Source organism: Pseudopipra pipra, chromosome 16 (assembly GCF_036250125.1).
Source record: "Pseudopipra pipra isolate bDixPip1 chromosome 16, bDixPip1.hap1, whole genome shotgun sequence".
Taxonomy (NCBI): domain Eukaryota; kingdom Metazoa; phylum Chordata; class Aves; order Passeriformes; family Pipridae; genus Pseudopipra; species Pseudopipra pipra.
Genome location: NC_087564.1, coordinates 16,711,779 through 16,729,539, shown reverse-complemented (window position 1 = coordinate 16,729,539; position 17,761 = coordinate 16,711,779). Strand labels below are relative to the sequence as shown.

The window sequence follows — 17,761 nt, the reverse complement described above, 5'->3', positions numbered from 1 at the left end:
AATCCAATTGGCAGGGCCTCTGCACTTTATATCCGTGAGACTGCTGTAGCTCCCTCATTTTACCCCCATTCTTGCTTAAATGAACAGAGCAACACAAGGAAAGTATTTGCTGCTTTTACCTAGTGGACTATGGTTTCTTTCAAGTGCCTCCCCTACCTGCCTTCCACTCCTCAGAGTGGTACCATCAACCCAATGAGACAGGAAGGACTGAACAAGGAAAACTCGAAGCAAGGAACACAAGTAGCTCATTGGGAAGATGTTTTATGGAGTTGCCAGAGGCTGCCATTACACAATGGAGAGAGGTTAACAGGCAGCATTGTAATCTAGAAGGAGGTTCCTGAATAAGAACACAGTGGAAAAATAAAAAGAAAAGTAGTAGGATCTGCTAACATGAGTAAAGCAAGTCCTCACTTGGGACTTCACTGTACCATCTCTTACCCTTGCCAGTGCCCACAGACTAGTACAACACTTATCTCCTTCTCTTCTTGCAGAGTTCTCCTATCTCAGTGTGGTGGGAAAGGACTGCAGCCTCTGAGAGCACCACAGACTGTCAGTGCTGTGTGTCTGATCTCCTGGCTGTGCTCCAGGTTGTGACGAGACATGGGCAGACAAGACACGTGCGGAAGAGCTGGGAAAGCTGCAGCTCTGCAGCAGCGTCTTTGTGGTCTTTGATGTCTGAAAGACCTCATTACTTAAATGGAGATGTATAGCTGCCCTTGTTCTGAAGCTTTCTCCAGTCAGGTCCCCTGCAAACCTCAATTCAAGTCTGTGACTGAGATCCCCACCTTTCCTACACTCCTCCATTTGTTACACGCTTACCATTTGCTTCCATCTGTCAGCACGTGATTGTTCATCTGGAGGGAAGAACGGCGAGGGGCAATGAGCACAGGCAGGAGCTTGTTCCCTGTCTGGCATTAGAAAAGTCCTTTCTACCACCTCATTCAGACCATCTTGGTCTATGAAATGGGGACTCCAAGTCAGCTTCATGCAGCCTTGAAACACAGTCACTTAATTCTTATAAAATGTTAGGCATCATACAGCTGCTGAGTGCCACTGCTGCAAACTCTGTGGTATCCTAGGGCACAGTGTACAAGACCACAGCAATAGAACTGATCAGCATTCCTACAGATATGCATATGTAAATGATGCTACAAGGTTTTAATATACCAGCAAATAGGAAACAGGATCAATACAGACACAGAGATTTATGAAGATTATTTTTTGTTAAGGATCTAGAAATATGATACTATAAGCTGCCAAAGATGGATGCAATCTAACCTCTCAATTTGAAGTATTTTCAGGAAATGTATGCACTTACAAAAGTTCCAAAAAACAAACCAAAAAAAATCCCAGAACCAACCCCCCCGAGCAAACAAACAAAACAGCAAAAAAACACCAACAAAACAAACCCAACCCAAACCAAAACTAATTAAGAATTCAGTTTAGGTAAAAAAGAGGATATTTCCAAGCATGAGAAAATGAGTTTTGCTACACCCAAGCTAAAAAAGAGTGGAAGACACACTCCACCAGTTATATGTGCCCAAACAAGCTCTCTTCTTGAAAAAAATTCCTTATCAATACACACTGCCATCTAATCACAAAGCTGAAGCAATAGGGAGACGGGAATGCTCCGGCTGTTCAGTAGAGGCCAACGGCAATGACAGGCAGGGCACAAAGGGCATGTCAGCTATAAGAAAGAGTTACAGTGAAGTTGCAGATATCAAGCAGCAACAAACTGGCAGCAGGGAAAACTAGTGGAAACATGAACATTACCTGCCCTGTCCTATGCATTTCAGCCCTCCAACACTTCCATGGCCGGCCCGGCTAAACCATCACTGCGACTGCAGAGCCCATCTGCGCAGGAGCTGGGGTGAAGATGGGTCTCATCTGCACTAAGAGCAAAGCCTACTTGTGCACAACCAAGGGCTGCTGTGTGTTGGAATACACGGCGATAAATGGAGATTGACGTCACTACTGTATCAGTATTACTGTGCTGACAGAAGGATGTGGTGAGAGGAGGTGATGAATTCAGGTCCAGACACCCACACAATATTTATTACTGTACTGCTCTGATCTCTTACATGAGAAAAGGGTGGGAGAGCTGATAAAAACTCACATAGCTAAAAGGTCATAGTGGGGCTGGTGGAATAAGACCCTTGCAGTGAGGAGGCATCAGTGTCATGGTATTAAAGAGCTAAGCCAAACTGCATAGTACAGCATGTGCCACATTGGAGACTGCCAAGCACCACTGTGCTCAGCTTCCATCCATCCCCAAAATAGCCCCAGGACCAGGGCAACACCACCAATCCTCAGACGACAGGCAGGGATATGGTCTGGCTCCTACACAGGTGGGGGGCTCATCGCTGCCCTATCTCATGCCTACAGCTTGTATCTGGGCTGGGGCTCTGCAGGTTGCAAGGCTGACACTGAGGGAGGGTCAGCCAACTCACCTACACCTACCATAAAAGGGGCTGCAAGGAGCCCATGCATACTGTCCTTGGCCAAGAAGGAAATGAGCAGCAGTATGGAGGGATTTGGCACACACAGTGTAGTGTGGTGGTAGGAGGGTAAAGAACAAGGAGCTGGAATAACCCAAGAAGACTGCAGCAGTAAAGTTGGCACAAAGCAGCAGGGTGCAGGATGAGGGGGCTCCACATTCAGCCCTCCATGCCTCTGATCCACCCTTTTTTCCATCTGGGAAAAGCATCAGGTCTTTCAGGCCAGGGCAGGTGGCTCTTGACCATGTTTCCCAGGTAGCTGCTGGTAGCTGGGCTGGTTGTGCACTGCTAGAACATGCATACAGAAGGTCCCAAGACTTAGTGCAGAAGCTACTCCTCACAGTGTTTTGGAGCAGTCTCTGTAACAGAGACTAGCTCTCCCTTCTGTGTGCTTTGTGGATCACTTGCAGGCACAGTGTCAGGCCCAAGCTTCTAGAAAAGACTTGCCTCAGCTGATGCTGCCTGTGGGTTGTGGAGATTGTCACCACTGTTGGGTGCAGTGTGGGACAGTACAGGGTCAGTGAGGCTGAGCAGCTAAGCTAGACATTCCCCAGGCACTTAGTAATATCTTTCTGTTGTGAGGATAGCAGACCAGAACAGTGGTGCAGCCTTCGCTCCCTGATTACACAGGACTCTCCAAGCTGTGCCAGTACTGTTATTTGTGCAGAGGAAGGAGGGAAAGGTATGTGATCAGTCTAAAGAGTGATAGTCTGGCCGGCACAAACCATACTGCTTTTAAACCATGCAATTGTATGCATTTGATATTACAGAGCTAATTTTTAAAACAAAACCACTGATGGCACTCTAAGACGAATAGCTTTATAAATTTAAATACATTGCACCTAAAGGCCTGTTTTTCTCAAACTTAACTCATGAAAAGTGTAGTCTCAGCCCAGCTCGCAGTGGCAATATTCACCAAGAAGCAAGTGTGAAGGGCACACCAGGGAAGGCTTGGTAGATTCTGCTAGAGTTATTCATGACCCAAAAACATTTTGCCATGACTGGAAGAAGGATAGGTATCTGTAGGTATTTATCAGCAAGAATACATGCAGAGAAAACAACAATCAGAATTGACAATTCCTTCCTGTAGGAGAGGGAACTAGTCACGCTTGCAGTTATCAAGTTCATGGTTTGGGGAAAAAACTCCCCACAAACAGTACTACCTCTGTATTTTCTTCCTGTCACAATGGAGTTAAACCAATATCCTCAGCACCATCAAAGATACAGACCTGGCATAACTCTAGGGTCAAAGGCACCTTTACTGACTGGTGACATTTAGGAGGAAGATAATCATACATTACAATAAGTGAAAAATAGCAGGAGAACAGCTGAAACACGAATAACAGTGTTCTACTGGAAGGGAAAGCAATAGAAGAAGCCACCTCAAAGCTCAGGAAATGGGCTAAAATATGAATGAGCCAGGCAGAAAGCGGAGGTGTTAGTCAGCAAAGCAGCAGGTTGAAAAACACCGGAGCTCGGCAGGTGGTGGCTGTGAGCTGACACAGGATGCTGCAGGGGAGGGAGGAGTGCACTGCTTTCAGTCTGGGGAATGCTGAGTGCCATCTGCAGAGACCCCAGCACCCTGCCCTCTTGCCTCCCTTCTGCCTTTGCCAGTTTTCTGTAGCTGCCAACACCGGGCTCAACCTCTTGTTTTCCCCAATATTCATCAAGTCTGAACCTGCATGAATTCTGCATGAAGGCTGTAGTAAGAGGTCATCACTTTGGCTCCTGACAGAGAAAAAAAGCTTACCTTCACAGAGCTGTGACTACGTATGTCTTGCACACATGGAGGAGATTGCACAGAGGCTTGTATCTTCTCTTAGGAAATCACCAGACACATGCTGGTAAACAGAAACAGGAATGACTGTGCCTGTGAACTCACCCTGACCATCTGGAACAGAAACCTACAGCTCTGTTCAGGCTCAAACCCAACTCCCTGCACCATGCAAAACATGCCCAGAGCATCTCTGCACGAGGTCAGCAAGGCTGTCATGCATTCCCACAGAGCTCACCTGAGTCAGCAGAGCTGGCAGAACTCCCTGCTCTGTTCATGTAGGTTGGCAGAACCCGACCCCGTTAGAGGCAACATCTATCAGCTTTGTCTCCAGATCTCTGCAAGCAAGGATGCACCAAGACCAGAGCTCTGCTGCTGGCACACAGCTATTTATGGCAAGAGCCTCACGTGGATCTCATGGAGCTTTAGTTTACCACAGCTGTCAAAAATCAGCATGTCCCACCTATGCTGCCTGGCTGCAAAGCTTCACAGCAGCTCTTCCACACCTGGGGCTGGGTGCAGCAGCAGAGTGTGCCTTGGGTGGCTTTTGGCACCTCTTACAGGGTGAGAAATGCACCAGCTGTCTTCAACCTCTGACTGTGGCAGCACATTTAAAGCAAAGCAAATGGCTCACACGGCACACAGTGAGCTGCAGGGAATGGCTGGCTGGCTGCATGCATCCCTAAACCACAGAACACACAGTCCTGACACAATTAGTGACTTCTCATGTCACTGGCAGCAATATATCGTGTCTTTAGAAGAAAAGGTGAGAAGGTGGTGACTTCTCAGAAAAGCCATCCCTGTAGCCCCCTCTGCTACAAAATCTTGCTATGCAAACCCAATACAGGAGTGGGAAGAACCCGTGACGCTTCTGGACAAGATGGTTTGTTGCAGGGGCCCAGCACAGCTCAGAATGAGGCCGTGAAATAGGCAGCACACATCAAACTGCGGATCTTAATTCCTGCCCTAGTGAAGGAAACAAGGCACATCACGGCTTCATTGCCCCTGTCGTATAGGAGTGTACTGTGTGCTTCTGGAGCACCTCAGCCAGGCAGCAGAGGGGGCAGACTACCCAGCAGCAAACTGACCCTGCACAACCTTCAAGCCCAGGGCCTGCCAGACACATGCACTGGTCAGCAATTGCAGCACAGTATGAGCCAGCTCCTCCAGACCTCAGCTGGCTACTCACCACAGGCACTGTCTCCATGGCCAGCCATGGCCAGTGCGTTCCTGGTTCTCACAGCAACTCTACAGCCTCAAGACAAGAACTGGGGAGTGGTTATAGCCCTCAGCCAGGTGTGGAAATTCTACCCGCAGAACACAGTCTAGTGCTTTCTCACCTCATTATAGCTCTTGCTGCTGTGTGGGTGGCTCACTGCAAGTGAAACCAACAGTAGCTGAGCTGGGGAAAAGCAGCCAACCTCAAACTCTTCAGTTTACGGCAAATTTCCCCATGTCTAAGAGCTGGGGAAACAGCAGCAAGCAGGAAAGTCCCAGTGCTATGTGTTAGTCACCAATTCAGTAAACTTCAAGCAGAGGATGAACACCACACTGCTATGAATGCCCTGCTCTTATACAATGGAGCATGATGAAGGAAGCAACTGATCCATCACTGAACTGGGACAGGAGCTCCTTAGGATGTCTGTCACACTCCACAGACTGGAGCAGGTCTAGCACAGCCATCTCTCTACCAAAGACAGGCTGTGGCTGTGACTGCAACAACTTTTGCCCTGACAATTGCCACTCTGCATTCAGAATACAGGAACTTAGGTCTCCTGCACAGATGGTCAGAGTTTTATAGAGAGTATACTGGCTAAGAGCTAAAAAAGAAGCTGCTTCTCCTCTCATGCAGCTAAATGTGCCACAGCAGCCAGTTCCCCATTCTGCAGCCTATTTTTTTTCCCTTTCATCTTGTAGACTTGGTGGAGGGGTAGACAGCCAATAGTATGGAAATTTCCATACAGAAAGACATAGAAGGAACAGGTTGGAAGCAGGACAGAAAAAGGGACAAATAGAGAAAAGCACCTTGAGATGTAAAGTTCCCCTCAACATTGCTTTCTCAGCTTGTCACAAGGAATAAGAACATTCAGGATTTAGCAAACCAGTGGTGCTGCTGACAGCTGTTATTAGACACTGTGAAAACACTCTGAGGGTATGGCAATTCAGCAAGCTTTAACTTTGGTTGTGTTAGTGAGGTACCTGGAAAGTGCTCTCTTCCTCACTTGACTGTTTTTCCTTTGCTTCAGAACAAGCTGCTTTGAGAAATGACAGCCCTGCAGCTGCAAACCAGCCCAGTTCACTGGTCTCCCTGCTGTGATTGCCAGCAAGTTCCTGCTGAGCTGTTGCTTGGCTTCCGACCTCGTCACTGCGGCGCAGTTGGAGGGGCCTTGAGGGCTGTGGACGTGGCTGCAAGGGCTGATGAGACACTGATGGCACAACATGGCTCAGTCACAGCAGAGTGGTGAAAAAAAAATTCCGGGTAATGTGAGATCATGATACATCATCACATGGGGCAGACCTTGTACTCAGCAATCTGCAGAGGTGGGACATGATCCATGTGTGTGTTTGTGCATGTCCACACGTACCTGGGCATTGCACAGGCACAGTTCCCCCAATATTAGTAAAAAACATGTATGTCTTGTGAAAGCAACTGCATGCAAAATAACACACTTTAGAAGCACCTCTGTCAGGGCTAGAACACAAACTGCACAAGTCACGTTCCCCAAGGGGTTTTCTACAGAAAAGACTTGGCTAGGAGAACAAAAACTGTCCTCTCAGCCTCTATTCACTAAGGAGTTTTGACACATAATTCCACAGTCAGAGGTAAACCTTAGGGAACAGGGTTTTGGAAGTCACAACCCCCTCACTTGATTCTCTTAACCCTTTGTTCCTTCGGCCCTATCACTGCAACACCTAAAAGAACTGCTTTTCTTAGATAAAGCTCATGGTGGATGAACACTTGGAACATCCTTGCATCTTGCCTCGGTGATGCAGGGTCACAAAGCAAGATGCAGAGGCAAGTTATTTAAAAAGCTGACCCTGTCCTAAATTAACTTGTCCCTACCCCCAATAACCTGACTCCACATCCTCAAGCTCCTGCTCCATACTAGTCTTGTGGGTATTGTTAGTTTTCCACAGGCAATGAAAAACCTTGTGATTGATGAGAATTTGTCAACAGCTGATCTGTACAGCTGCATATTTCCACGGAGCCAACACTGCTCAGAAGAGAAACAAAAAAATCTAAGCCTGGGGCACTTCTACGATGGAAAAAAAAGTGTATCGGAACTAGCTTCTCCTGAACTGGGAACACACCAGCTTTTTTTCTCAGGAACCTGTTTCACTCATGATGAGCCACGTTGCTAATATTTGGTAGGCAGCCAGGTGAGAAGGATGTGGAGGTGGAGTGATTGTGCAAGAGTAATAAATGGCATTACAACTAGGCTAAAACTTGGCACAAGCCTCCACTTGTACTGCAGCCTTTCCAAACAAACTGAAAACCACTGAAAATGCTCTTACTATGATCAGTAATTCTCTGTCCTGGCAGGAGCCCTCCACTAGCAAAAAGGACATGCCTGGAGGGTTCCAGTCTCTGGGAAGGAAGCTCCTCTCTCAGGAGGGTGAGCTGCCTCTGCAGGCACAGGTGGTGAGCTCAGTCCAGACCCCTCAGTGCCAGCCCACAGTCACAACTCCCACACACTGCCCAGGGGGCAGATCACCAGTCTGGGCTGGAAACCTGTCATTTGAAGCCTACCTGTGTTTCAGAGCCTGGCAATTGCTCTGGATGGCAAAAGTGACAGAGATGGAGCATGGAATGTGAACTCAGCTCCCACTGTAGCCAGGCCCTGTGTCTGTCGCAGGACGAGGGGGAGTCAGACAGCTGTCCCCCAGCCCCGCTGTCCATCTCCAGTTCTGGGTTATACAACGGCATAGGAACAGGGATCCCCCCTTCTCCAAGAGTTACAGTTTGATTTTGCCAGAGAAACACTGAAGGGAGAGAAAGGGAAGAATACCCCCACACAGAAAGCCATCCGATGGAAATGGGCAGACCAGAGGGCATAGCTATGCAGAAGAAAAAAAGCCAGGGAAAGGCAGAATGGAGCTGGGGAAAACCAAGTGCTGCAGCAAACAGCTTTTCAATCCTGGCCTGAGCAGACCTCTCCAGCCAAGCACAAGCCTTTCTGCAGGATTTCACAAAGAACACAAGGAAGAGCACAAGAACAGAAGGGGAAGAAAGCACCACTGGTGTCCCTGCACCTTGCAGAAGATCCCTGTGCTACTAGAGTAAACAGTGAGTAACCCATTCCAGGCAGCAGTATTAACTCTTGGATTTTGCTTAAACTTGACTTCGTGGAGTCAGCTTACTTATGAGGCAGACCACGGCCTCTCTGCATCCTGCTATTTCACTGTTCCAGTGCAGCTGTGGCTGATGGGTCCTGAAAAGCACCTTCCTCTGTGTGTCTCACAGCCTCCCATCTCACAGAACTTGTGCTGATGCCAACTACAGCAGCGACCACCCTCATGTAAAGAAAAGAGTATTTCTGACAGAATTAAACCTCTCCTGAGTGAAAATAAAATTTAATCTGACATTTTTGGTTAAAACAAATAAATAACATGTTCATCAGCACCTTAGCTACAAGCAAGATCTTCCACTAACCACCACCACAGTGAAAGTGAGCTACAACCCAGTGCCTGCACAAATATTAACTATCCCATCTAAATACAGATACGCTGCAAGTCTCCTTCCTGGGCTTACATACCCTTTTTTCAGTGTTGTAAAATTGACGAAGTTACCTCTACTACTTGGCCAACTCGGAAGAGATTTGCAGTACAAAAATTTTACTTACAAAATATGTTAAAACCAGTTGCTGTGCTTAGCATTATGGTTTCCTTCCTTTCGAATGGGAATACAAATAGGGTTTTCTAAATGAGAATACATGTATACATTCTAATACACAAAATATTACTTGATGGTTCTTAACTTTTTTTACCACTGCCAGCATACTAGGGTGGAATTTACCATATCAAAATATATGATAACACTAGAGAGAAGTTCGGAATTGTCAGTAAAATTTCTTGAATAATTATCTAACAAGAAGCATATACAGCCTTTAAGCTGCGTGCATAATTCCCATTCCAACTGGACAAGAACAAGAAGCCAAAAAAATGTTCCATGAAGGTACGGTGTTGGACCACACATTAGATAAGCTTTCTGGGAAAACACTGCTTAGAAATGTCTGATGCCATTTACAGCTGCAGAAGTATGAAGTAATTCTGCTTGCTTTTACAGAGTAAGAAACTAATGACCAATAATAGCACTGTGTAAGCCCAAATGACAGTAATCTGTATTTCATGTCTTCATTGAGTGGGTATGGAAACATACACCCCGTGCTAGGGCTAGGCACACAGGACAACACCCCCTACCCCAAAAGAAATAAGTTATGGAAGCTGTGTGCTAAGTCAGTCACCTCCCCTTTGACCTGCACCTATGTCCCACTTCTATGTGTGTCAGCACCTTCCACATCACCTTTGTGTGCTTCCCAAGCAACACACAGCCAGGGCAATAACCACAGGAACTGTACTAAGAACTTCTGCTTCCTGCAGCTGTTGCTCCCTTTTAGAGATCACTCACAGCTGGAGACACTTCAGCTCTGGCTTCACCCCATAGAGCTGCTGGGTGCCACCCCCAGCTGTCCCCAGGGGCCTGCACCACCTCCTGGCTGCCAGTCCCGGGCAGACACTAGTGCTACAACCCCCTGAAAGACGTGTGACCTGTAGCAGCCCTCATTTCAGTCAAGATTGAAATAACAAGCAACATTTCAATTTGCCATACAGTTTATTTCCAAAGGCTCACTCAGTCTTGGCAAATGTGGCTAAGCTACCTCCATATAGCAGTTGTCCTCTTGGGCAAGGGCTTGCGCAAATTTCATTTTTTTCTCATTCTTCCTGCTGTTTTCCTTGAACAGTTCTATTGGTCTTTTTTTAACTGCAAGTGCCAGTCTGGAGTCCTCACTGTGAATGGCGTGAGAATCAGAAGGACTGGAGTTATTCACAAGACAACGAAGCGACAGCTTGTCTGAGATGTGGAGCTCCAGGGGCCCTGCAGTTTTTCTGCCTAAGTTCAGCCTAATGCTGTCCAGTGATGCTGGTAAGCCGGCTGCTGAGCCACTCCCCTTCCCTTCTACATGCTTCAGCATCTCTTCACTTCCCCCTGCATCTCCAAGTTCCCTCAAGTGGCTGTGTGGGTGGCAGTGGCAGTCAGTATTCAGTTTGTTATTGCCGCTCTCTTGCATTACTTTGCCAGTAGGGTTAAAGCTGTTCTCTTTTGTTCCCTGTGTAGTTCTTTCTCTGCTGTTTAGATCTTGACAGTTCAGCTCTAACAAATGCAACAGCTGTTCCTCTCTGCTGATATTTTCGTCATTGCTATCACCAGACAGCTCATTAGAGCTATCGATCCAAGGGCTGCCATTACTGGTCTGTGTGTCATTCTCACTAGAGGCTAAACCTGGGACAATGCTGCAACCAGGACTCTGAACAGTCAAACACACACAGTCCTTTGTCCTCAGGTCAAGTTCACAGATTGCAATATCTGGAGGTGCTTCTTTGAGATTGTTGCACAGACCAATGAAGGATTCCTGTAATGAGATAATCTCATTGTCACAGTATGGACCATTACATCTACCTGCACTATCAAAAGGCTGATAACCTGATGGCTGAGGTGCAATAGGGCAAGAAATTATATTGGTTTTGTTTGGAAAATTTTGATATATTACTTGCTTATGTATTTCTTCCTCTGATAGGAAAGCTGAAGCACCTTCATTTGCATGTGTGGAGAAAGATGGAAAATCAGTACGCTCTGAACAGGTGTTTGGAAAGTCAAGCTCAGTGTAGGGAGACCTGTAGCTGACATGACATGTCCCACTGCCAGCGAGCTGAGCAATTTGATCTCTACAGCTGCGTTCTGGTGTCTCTGACAATTGTCTTGGAGGCTGTGAGGAACATGCACTTTCAAAGCACAGAGTCAGGCTACTGTTGGCCATGGACTGGGACATGAGGGCATTGAAGCTCCTGTAGGCAGAGCCACAGGGCTCCAGGGATGGTGACGAAAGGGTGTCACAGCTCTTGTACGCAGAACTACAGGGCTCCACAGATGGAGACATAAGGGAGTCAAAGCTCTTATATGCAGAATCACACAACCTCACGGGTGCAGACACAAGGGTATCAAAACTCTTGTTTGCAGGGTTGTTTATTCTGTCTGTTTTGGTCCCAAAGAATGGTTTATTTGTAGATTCCTGGATCAGGACACAAGAGTCCCGCTCACTTTCTGAACCATGTAGAAAAAGGTTTTGATGAACCATTTGTTGAAGATCTCTTGCATCCAGAGAAGCAGAATTTATGCTGGAGCTCTGATAGCCAGATTCAAAGGATTCTTCCGACAGTTCTGACTCCTTGCTGGATGTACTACAATTGTAGTCATCTTGAGAGGCTTTGGTGAAAAGAGAGGCTGTATGAGAAACATCCCATGGCCGCTGACTCTGGGCTGTGCTTTCTTTTGGATTTCGCTGTGGTGGATTTTCCAACTCAAGTTTCTTGAAGGTTTTCCTCTCACCTGTGAGGATGTCTGAGTCTTTATTGTCTTGCATGTTATTTTCATCTGCCAGGAGTGCATCAAACATGTTAGCTAGTGCCTCATTGTGCTCTCTGAAAGCACCGATGCTGCTCTCACAAGGCTCAAACATGGTGATCTGGTTGCCAGTCTCTTCCTGGCTCCCGGTCTCACTGTCTGTTAAACATTCACAGATTTCAATAATGTCTTCAAATGGAGTTGTATCAGGGGTTAAAACTGCACTGCTGCCTTTTGGCAACCACTCTCCACACTTGCTGTGGCAGCTGCAAGATTTCTCAACATTTCTGATGTTATCTTTTCCCTTGAAGTTTTGGCTTGACAAACTTTGAGCCAGACAGTTCTTGCAACTTCTGTTTTTGGAAGTCAAAAGGAAAGGACAGTTAATGTTTATGTAACAGGAAACTACTTTATTCTGTAAAGCAGAGGTGTATTTTTTAATATCTTACTTACATTTGCTTTTCCATATGACTCTGCTTTAAGTCATGGAAAGGGAACTTAATTTCATCGAAGTAGCAGAAAACTGAAAACTAATAAGGACACAAATGAGATTTAGGACACATATGAACTGTATTTGGTATCCCCTGCACTAGACAGACAATAGCACTTATTACACATTCTCCTTCTGGTGATCAGGAAAAGGTATTTTATGCAAAGCTTTTAAATTACCTTGACATTTTTTACAACCAAATGGCTCTTTGCTGGATTTGGGATTTCATCCCACCATTCTTTCTTCACTCTGCAAGGGAAGAATGAAAATTGTTTTGACCACTTGGGCTTCATCAGTGTATATTTCCCTCTTCTGTTCTCCTCTCCCTCTTAGGCATCTGCATCGCAGCAACAGGAAGTGCTTGTTCTGTACATCTCCAAGTGCTGCTTTTCATTAAACCAGTGCAAAGGTGTTTATATGTTTGGTATGTGACTGCTCTGCACAATGCAAGTCACATGTTCTTCTAATCATGTTTGAAATTATGTGTGAAACAGATAGGATCTCACTTTCACACTGCCACTAAAAGAAATTGAAAAGAAATAAAGACATTTAACCATCATTACTGGAACTCCAGCAAAACTGACAAACCCCTACTATAACAAGACCATTCTAGTAAGATTAATAGAGACTATTCGGAAAATGAAAGAGCACAACTGATTCGTGTTTATAAACCTCTGCTCAGACAGCTGATAAAGGTATTGAGAAAACCCAGACCATCAGACTCCTGTACTAGCAGACATTCAGTTTATCAATAGCAATACTGATGGCTGTGTAAGCCATTGCTCTATAAACCCTGAGCCAGTATGATACGTACTTTGTAAAACAGAAGTAGCAAATGACAGATCCTGCCATGATCAGTATGCAGGATATGGGCACAGCCATCTGCAGAATGTCTTCAGCTGTCACTTGGTAATCTGTTAAAAAAAACCCAGACATTTACATGTGAGTGTGCATCTAAATAAAAGCACTGGCAATACTAAATTCACTGCTGCTCTTCTGCACCTTAAAAACCGCTTCTTTAGAGCCTCCAGCAGATAAACAACAGACCCCCACAGGTCTGCCATACTGAAGGTGTGCGGTGTGTCAGAGACCAGCAAATGTACTGTGGCCAGTTACTTGGAAGTGTTAGCTGCTGGGAGAGCCAACATACACTGTGAGGCCCAGGAGTTGCCTTTTTATGGTTAGTGTCTTTGGAAGCCTTTACAGACGTATTCACATTACATACAAAACGATGAAGAAGATGATTCCATAACTCTCCTCCAAGAGGAGAGCAGCAGGGTATGAAGATTATACCATTCTTTTCCCAAGCTGCTATTTCTGACAGCATTACCATAGTGAAATTCAACTTCTTCACTCCATTCACTCCAGTAGGCCGGGTAGTCTGTGTAGTTACACCTGAGACTTGCGACGTAATCATAGCCCCTCCTCAAGGAGCTTGCAGTAATCTCAAAGCTTTTTGCCTGGTAGTTAATTGCTTTTACAGAAACCTGAAAAAAAGTGAGAAAGTTCACTTTGATTTCTTTATAAGGCAAAGGGTTAGTGATGGCAACTAAATATCAGTAGTATTACGTGTCTCAGTGATCTTTCACAAATGAGCAATTGAATGACTGTGTGTAATACTGCAGTTTGCTGTCATCAGGGGTATTTGTGACATGCCACCATGCATGTTCTTCTATCAGAAGAAGCCCAGCCGTAAAGTGCTGGATTGTTCAAGAGGGTGTCTTAAGTGCCTCAGGTGCTCCATGGAGCCACCAACAGCATCCAGCTTCCTGATATCTAAGGAGCAAATGAAGTTCAGGGAACAGGAGCACTGTATTTTCAATCTCTGACTATTGCAAGCAGCAGACCATTTTGGGGTGGCAGTCAGAACAGTTTCAGTCCTTTAACACCCAGCTGAATCACCTTGGGGCAACGTGACCTGTGGCAAGTGACCCTGAGATTAGATCAGTTGGTTAAAACTTGGTGCTAATAACGCCAAGGTCACGGGTTCAATCCCCTGTATGGGCCATTCACTTCAGAGTTGGACTTGATAATCCTGGTGGAACTCAGAATGTTCCGTGATTCTGTATGATCAGGAACACTGTGGGACTTGCCCTTGCTGGCCCTTACACCATTATTCATGAAGTGGTTTCAAGAATTTTCAGAGGACTTGTTAAACTTGAAAGCTCCAGAGAGACTGGAAATGAAGAGACTACTAGCTGTGTCTTACCTCCATCGGGTGCTGCTTCCTCCAGTATTTCAGTTCATAGATGACTGGCTGTCCAGAGAGCGTGGATGGAGGAGAGTAGCTCTCCTCCCAGCTCAGATTGAAATTACCATTTTCAGCCTTCTCAATGGCAAGATTTTTGGGGGCCCTCGGCTTAACTGTATGTTAAAAAATACAGTTAAGGAGAATATGAAAATGGGAAAGAACTGATGGAGAGATCAGAGTGACAAGCATTCACCAGAGACCAGAATATCATTGCTGTTAGAGCACTTAGCCCTTTTCAGTATGCTGTAGCACAAGGATAAAGAGGCCAAACCAGAGCAACTTCAAGGAATTTACTAACAAGCACTGATTCTTCAAGCTGGCTAAACAAACTGCAGGTACAGCCTTTTGGTGCACTGGACACAGCTTTCAGCCTGGAGAAACGAGAACAGCCTGCGCTCTGACAGGAGCAGCTGTGGGACAGCCAAGCTGTCCTGGCTCCCTGGCTCCTGGATACCAAGGCAGGTTCTTGCTTATCTGGCTGCTGAGCAGCAGCAACAATCAAGTATTCTGAAGTGAACCAACTCCTTGACCTGCCTAAGGTATGTGAGTGATTTCTCTGAGTGTTTGAGGTGACAAGCGTTAACAATGCGTACACTGTTCTGAACAAATTGGGGGCCTAGGGAGAGACATGAACTGTATCTACAGCCTGTCCTGTGAGAGAGCAGATTTATGCACTTTTAATCACTGACTGTTATAATATAACAGTAATTACTGTAAAAAAATCTTCTGTTCATGTGCCATGATTTAACTTGCATGAAAAATCAAAGTATGACAGAGACAGAAATGGAAGAAGTTTCAGCAGGGATAGCCTAGTGTCTTTCTAGAAACTGAAAGTAACACATTCCTCTTCATCCTGTAATTCTACAGCCACAAGTAAAAAGCATTAAAATCTAAGACCCCAAACTGCTGCTGGCTCACAGCTGAGAGGGTATAGCTAGACAAAGAATCACTCTCTGCTTTCCCCATTACTTATACTCATTCCTTAGGAATCTAATCCAGAATTAGGCTTCTAAGACAAACAGATCTTGCATTTAAGCCAGCATGGCACTTTCCACCTCTGATAAGGAAAAACTGCTCTAGTGACACGAATGAGCAGTAATCTAGGATTGCAAAGCCTGGAACCAGACATCTAAACAATTTCTTACCAACAAGGGCTGGTGTAACATTGTAGTTCCATATATCAGTCCCATTGAACTGTAGAGCTAAAACATATGTGAGGCCTGATACAAAATAATCGGGACATATTGTGCAAATGCACCTTAAAGTGTCTTTTCCATTCTCAGGAACACACACGTTTCTGAAAAACAGGCACAAAATTATGTGATGTTTAGAGAGTGTGACACACTATTCCTTGAAAAGGTGAAATCAAGCTCCCCAATGTGCAGAGCTAATCAAATCTGAGACAAACAAGCTCAGCTCCTGGAAACGTTTCCAAACCACAACTGAGATTCCCAAACAACCCACTCTTCACAGATACACCTTGGATATCTGAATTGCACAAATGAAAAACTTGACAGAAAGGCTAAGGATTGATCCCAAGAAGAAAAATTACCACCCTTTGTCACATTTCAGTCTCTGAAAGAGCAGACTAACAGCTTGTTAGTATAGGAATAGGCTTACTGCAGTGTATGAGTGAGGTTATCTGGATGTGGGTTTGGTGAAATCATACAGAGAGGAACAGGAAAATCCAGATCTTCCTTTGCAGGAAATGATGACTGGCCCTGCTGCAGAACAGGCACAACAGTCTATGTCTGAACATGGAGTTAGACTGCATGCAGACAAAATCACCTGGGCTCCAAGGGAGAGTACCTTTCACACAGGCTACAGACTGGTAAATAAGGTAAGATTTCTCATGAAGAAGGTAAAATTTTGCATGAAATGAAGGTTTTTGTTAACTTATAAGAGCCCTAACACTTCTACCAGTAGGATCCCTCCTCTGTACTAAGAAAATGGAGAGTTCTATGGAAGATTAGGCCACTGAACAGTGTGCTGTTAATTGTAGCAACCCATTTTACTCCTGGCAAGAAGAATAATCTGAATTACATTTTGTCCCAGACACCCACGGTAGAGGGAGGGATTTAAAGCCAATAGTGACTATAGGATATACGAAGCTCCAACAGTGTAACATCTTATGAAGCACTTACGACACAGAAGAAATGTCCTTGCTGTAGCAGAGCAGGAATTCTTTGGAACAGTTAGTTTGTGCTGGCACCTTCCAGTGACAAACCAGCTCTTTGTCAAAGTCAGTGAAGCATGCAAATTCCTGTATGTGTCCTGCAGTCATAACTAGGGAGAAGCAGCACACAATGAGAAGCAAGAGAATCAGAAGAATAAACTGGACTAAGCAGAAACAATAACTTTTTCATTTAAATAGAGCTACCAAACCCCTGTAAATTAATTGAAAGCATTGTTATCTTTTGAGTCTAGGTAAATGGCAAGAGGGGCACGTCACCAACTGTCTCCACCTTTCTGGAGACAAGGTCTATGATCTCGGAGAGGAAAAGTCTGCAATAGTAATATTGAAATAAAAAGGCACAACTCATCTGACACAGACTTCCAAGCACAGAAAATCCAATTCCAATAGTTTTATGTAAAACATATCGGCATTTAATTATGAAACCACATAATCCCACCTATTAAATACAAAAGGTTCAAAAACCAAAATGCAGATAATTAACAGTCAAGACTAGGATCACTGTCTACAGGCATGACTCATGTTTTACCTGTAATGGTTCTAAGCTTCCCAAATGCATGCCTTTTGCTTCCCCAGAGCAGCTCTCCAATGCCTAATGATCTTCCTGCCACTGACTTTCTTCTAGTATACACTTTTCTTCATTTCACACAGTATTTCCTGTTCTGTCTTCTACTCACAATTGTTATGAGCATTTGGAGCCCAGGAGAGACTCAGTCACAATGTGCCAGGCACTGGGGGGGGTACAGGAAAGCCAAAAGTCTCTGCACTCTCCATGTTCAAACTTATAATCTCTTTCACTGTCAGTATTTAAGTAAAAAATACACAATCCTCAGTATCCCTTCCAGCCTCACTTTCTATTATTTCAATGCACTCCATATGAGTGAGACATGGAACAGAAGAGGAGGAGCTATGTGACAGTAAGGTCATGCTGTT

General features: G+C 45.2%; 2 protein-coding genes across 8 annotated transcripts in view; both read right to left on the bottom strand.

The window, feature by feature from the left end:
* IL21R (interleukin 21 receptor) overlaps positions 1-10,264 on the bottom strand; it is a 24,043-nt gene extending 13,779 nt beyond the window's left edge. For 4 of the 7 annotated variants that reach the window (XM_064673526.1, XM_064673527.1, XM_064673528.1 and 1 more), the window contains exon 1: positions 4,511-8,727. In XM_064673526.1, the coding sequence (XP_064529596.1) occupies positions 4,511-4,550 (40 nt within the window). In that variant the 5' untranslated portion in view covers positions 4,551-8,727. The other 3 variants (XM_064673530.1, XM_064673529.1, XM_064673531.1) reach the window with 3 other exon arrangements.
* IL4R (interleukin 4 receptor) overlaps positions 10,087-17,761 on the bottom strand; it is a 13,680-nt gene continuing 6,005 nt past the window's right edge. Inside the window, exons 3-10 of the mRNA XM_064673524.1 lie at positions 16,779-16,920; positions 15,780-15,931; positions 14,593-14,747; positions 13,714-13,870; positions 13,198-13,297; positions 12,563-12,632; positions 12,347-12,423; positions 10,087-12,246 (exon numbers count right to left, since the gene is read on the bottom strand). Coding sequence (XP_064529594.1) covers positions 10,143-12,246; positions 12,347-12,423; positions 12,563-12,632; positions 13,198-13,297; positions 13,714-13,870; positions 14,593-14,747; positions 15,780-15,931; positions 16,779-16,920 — 2,957 coding nt within the window. The 3' untranslated portion in view covers positions 10,087-10,142. The remainder of the gene's footprint in view (positions 12,247-12,346; positions 12,424-12,562; positions 12,633-13,197; positions 13,298-13,713; positions 13,871-14,592; positions 14,748-15,779; positions 15,932-16,778; positions 16,921-17,761) is intronic.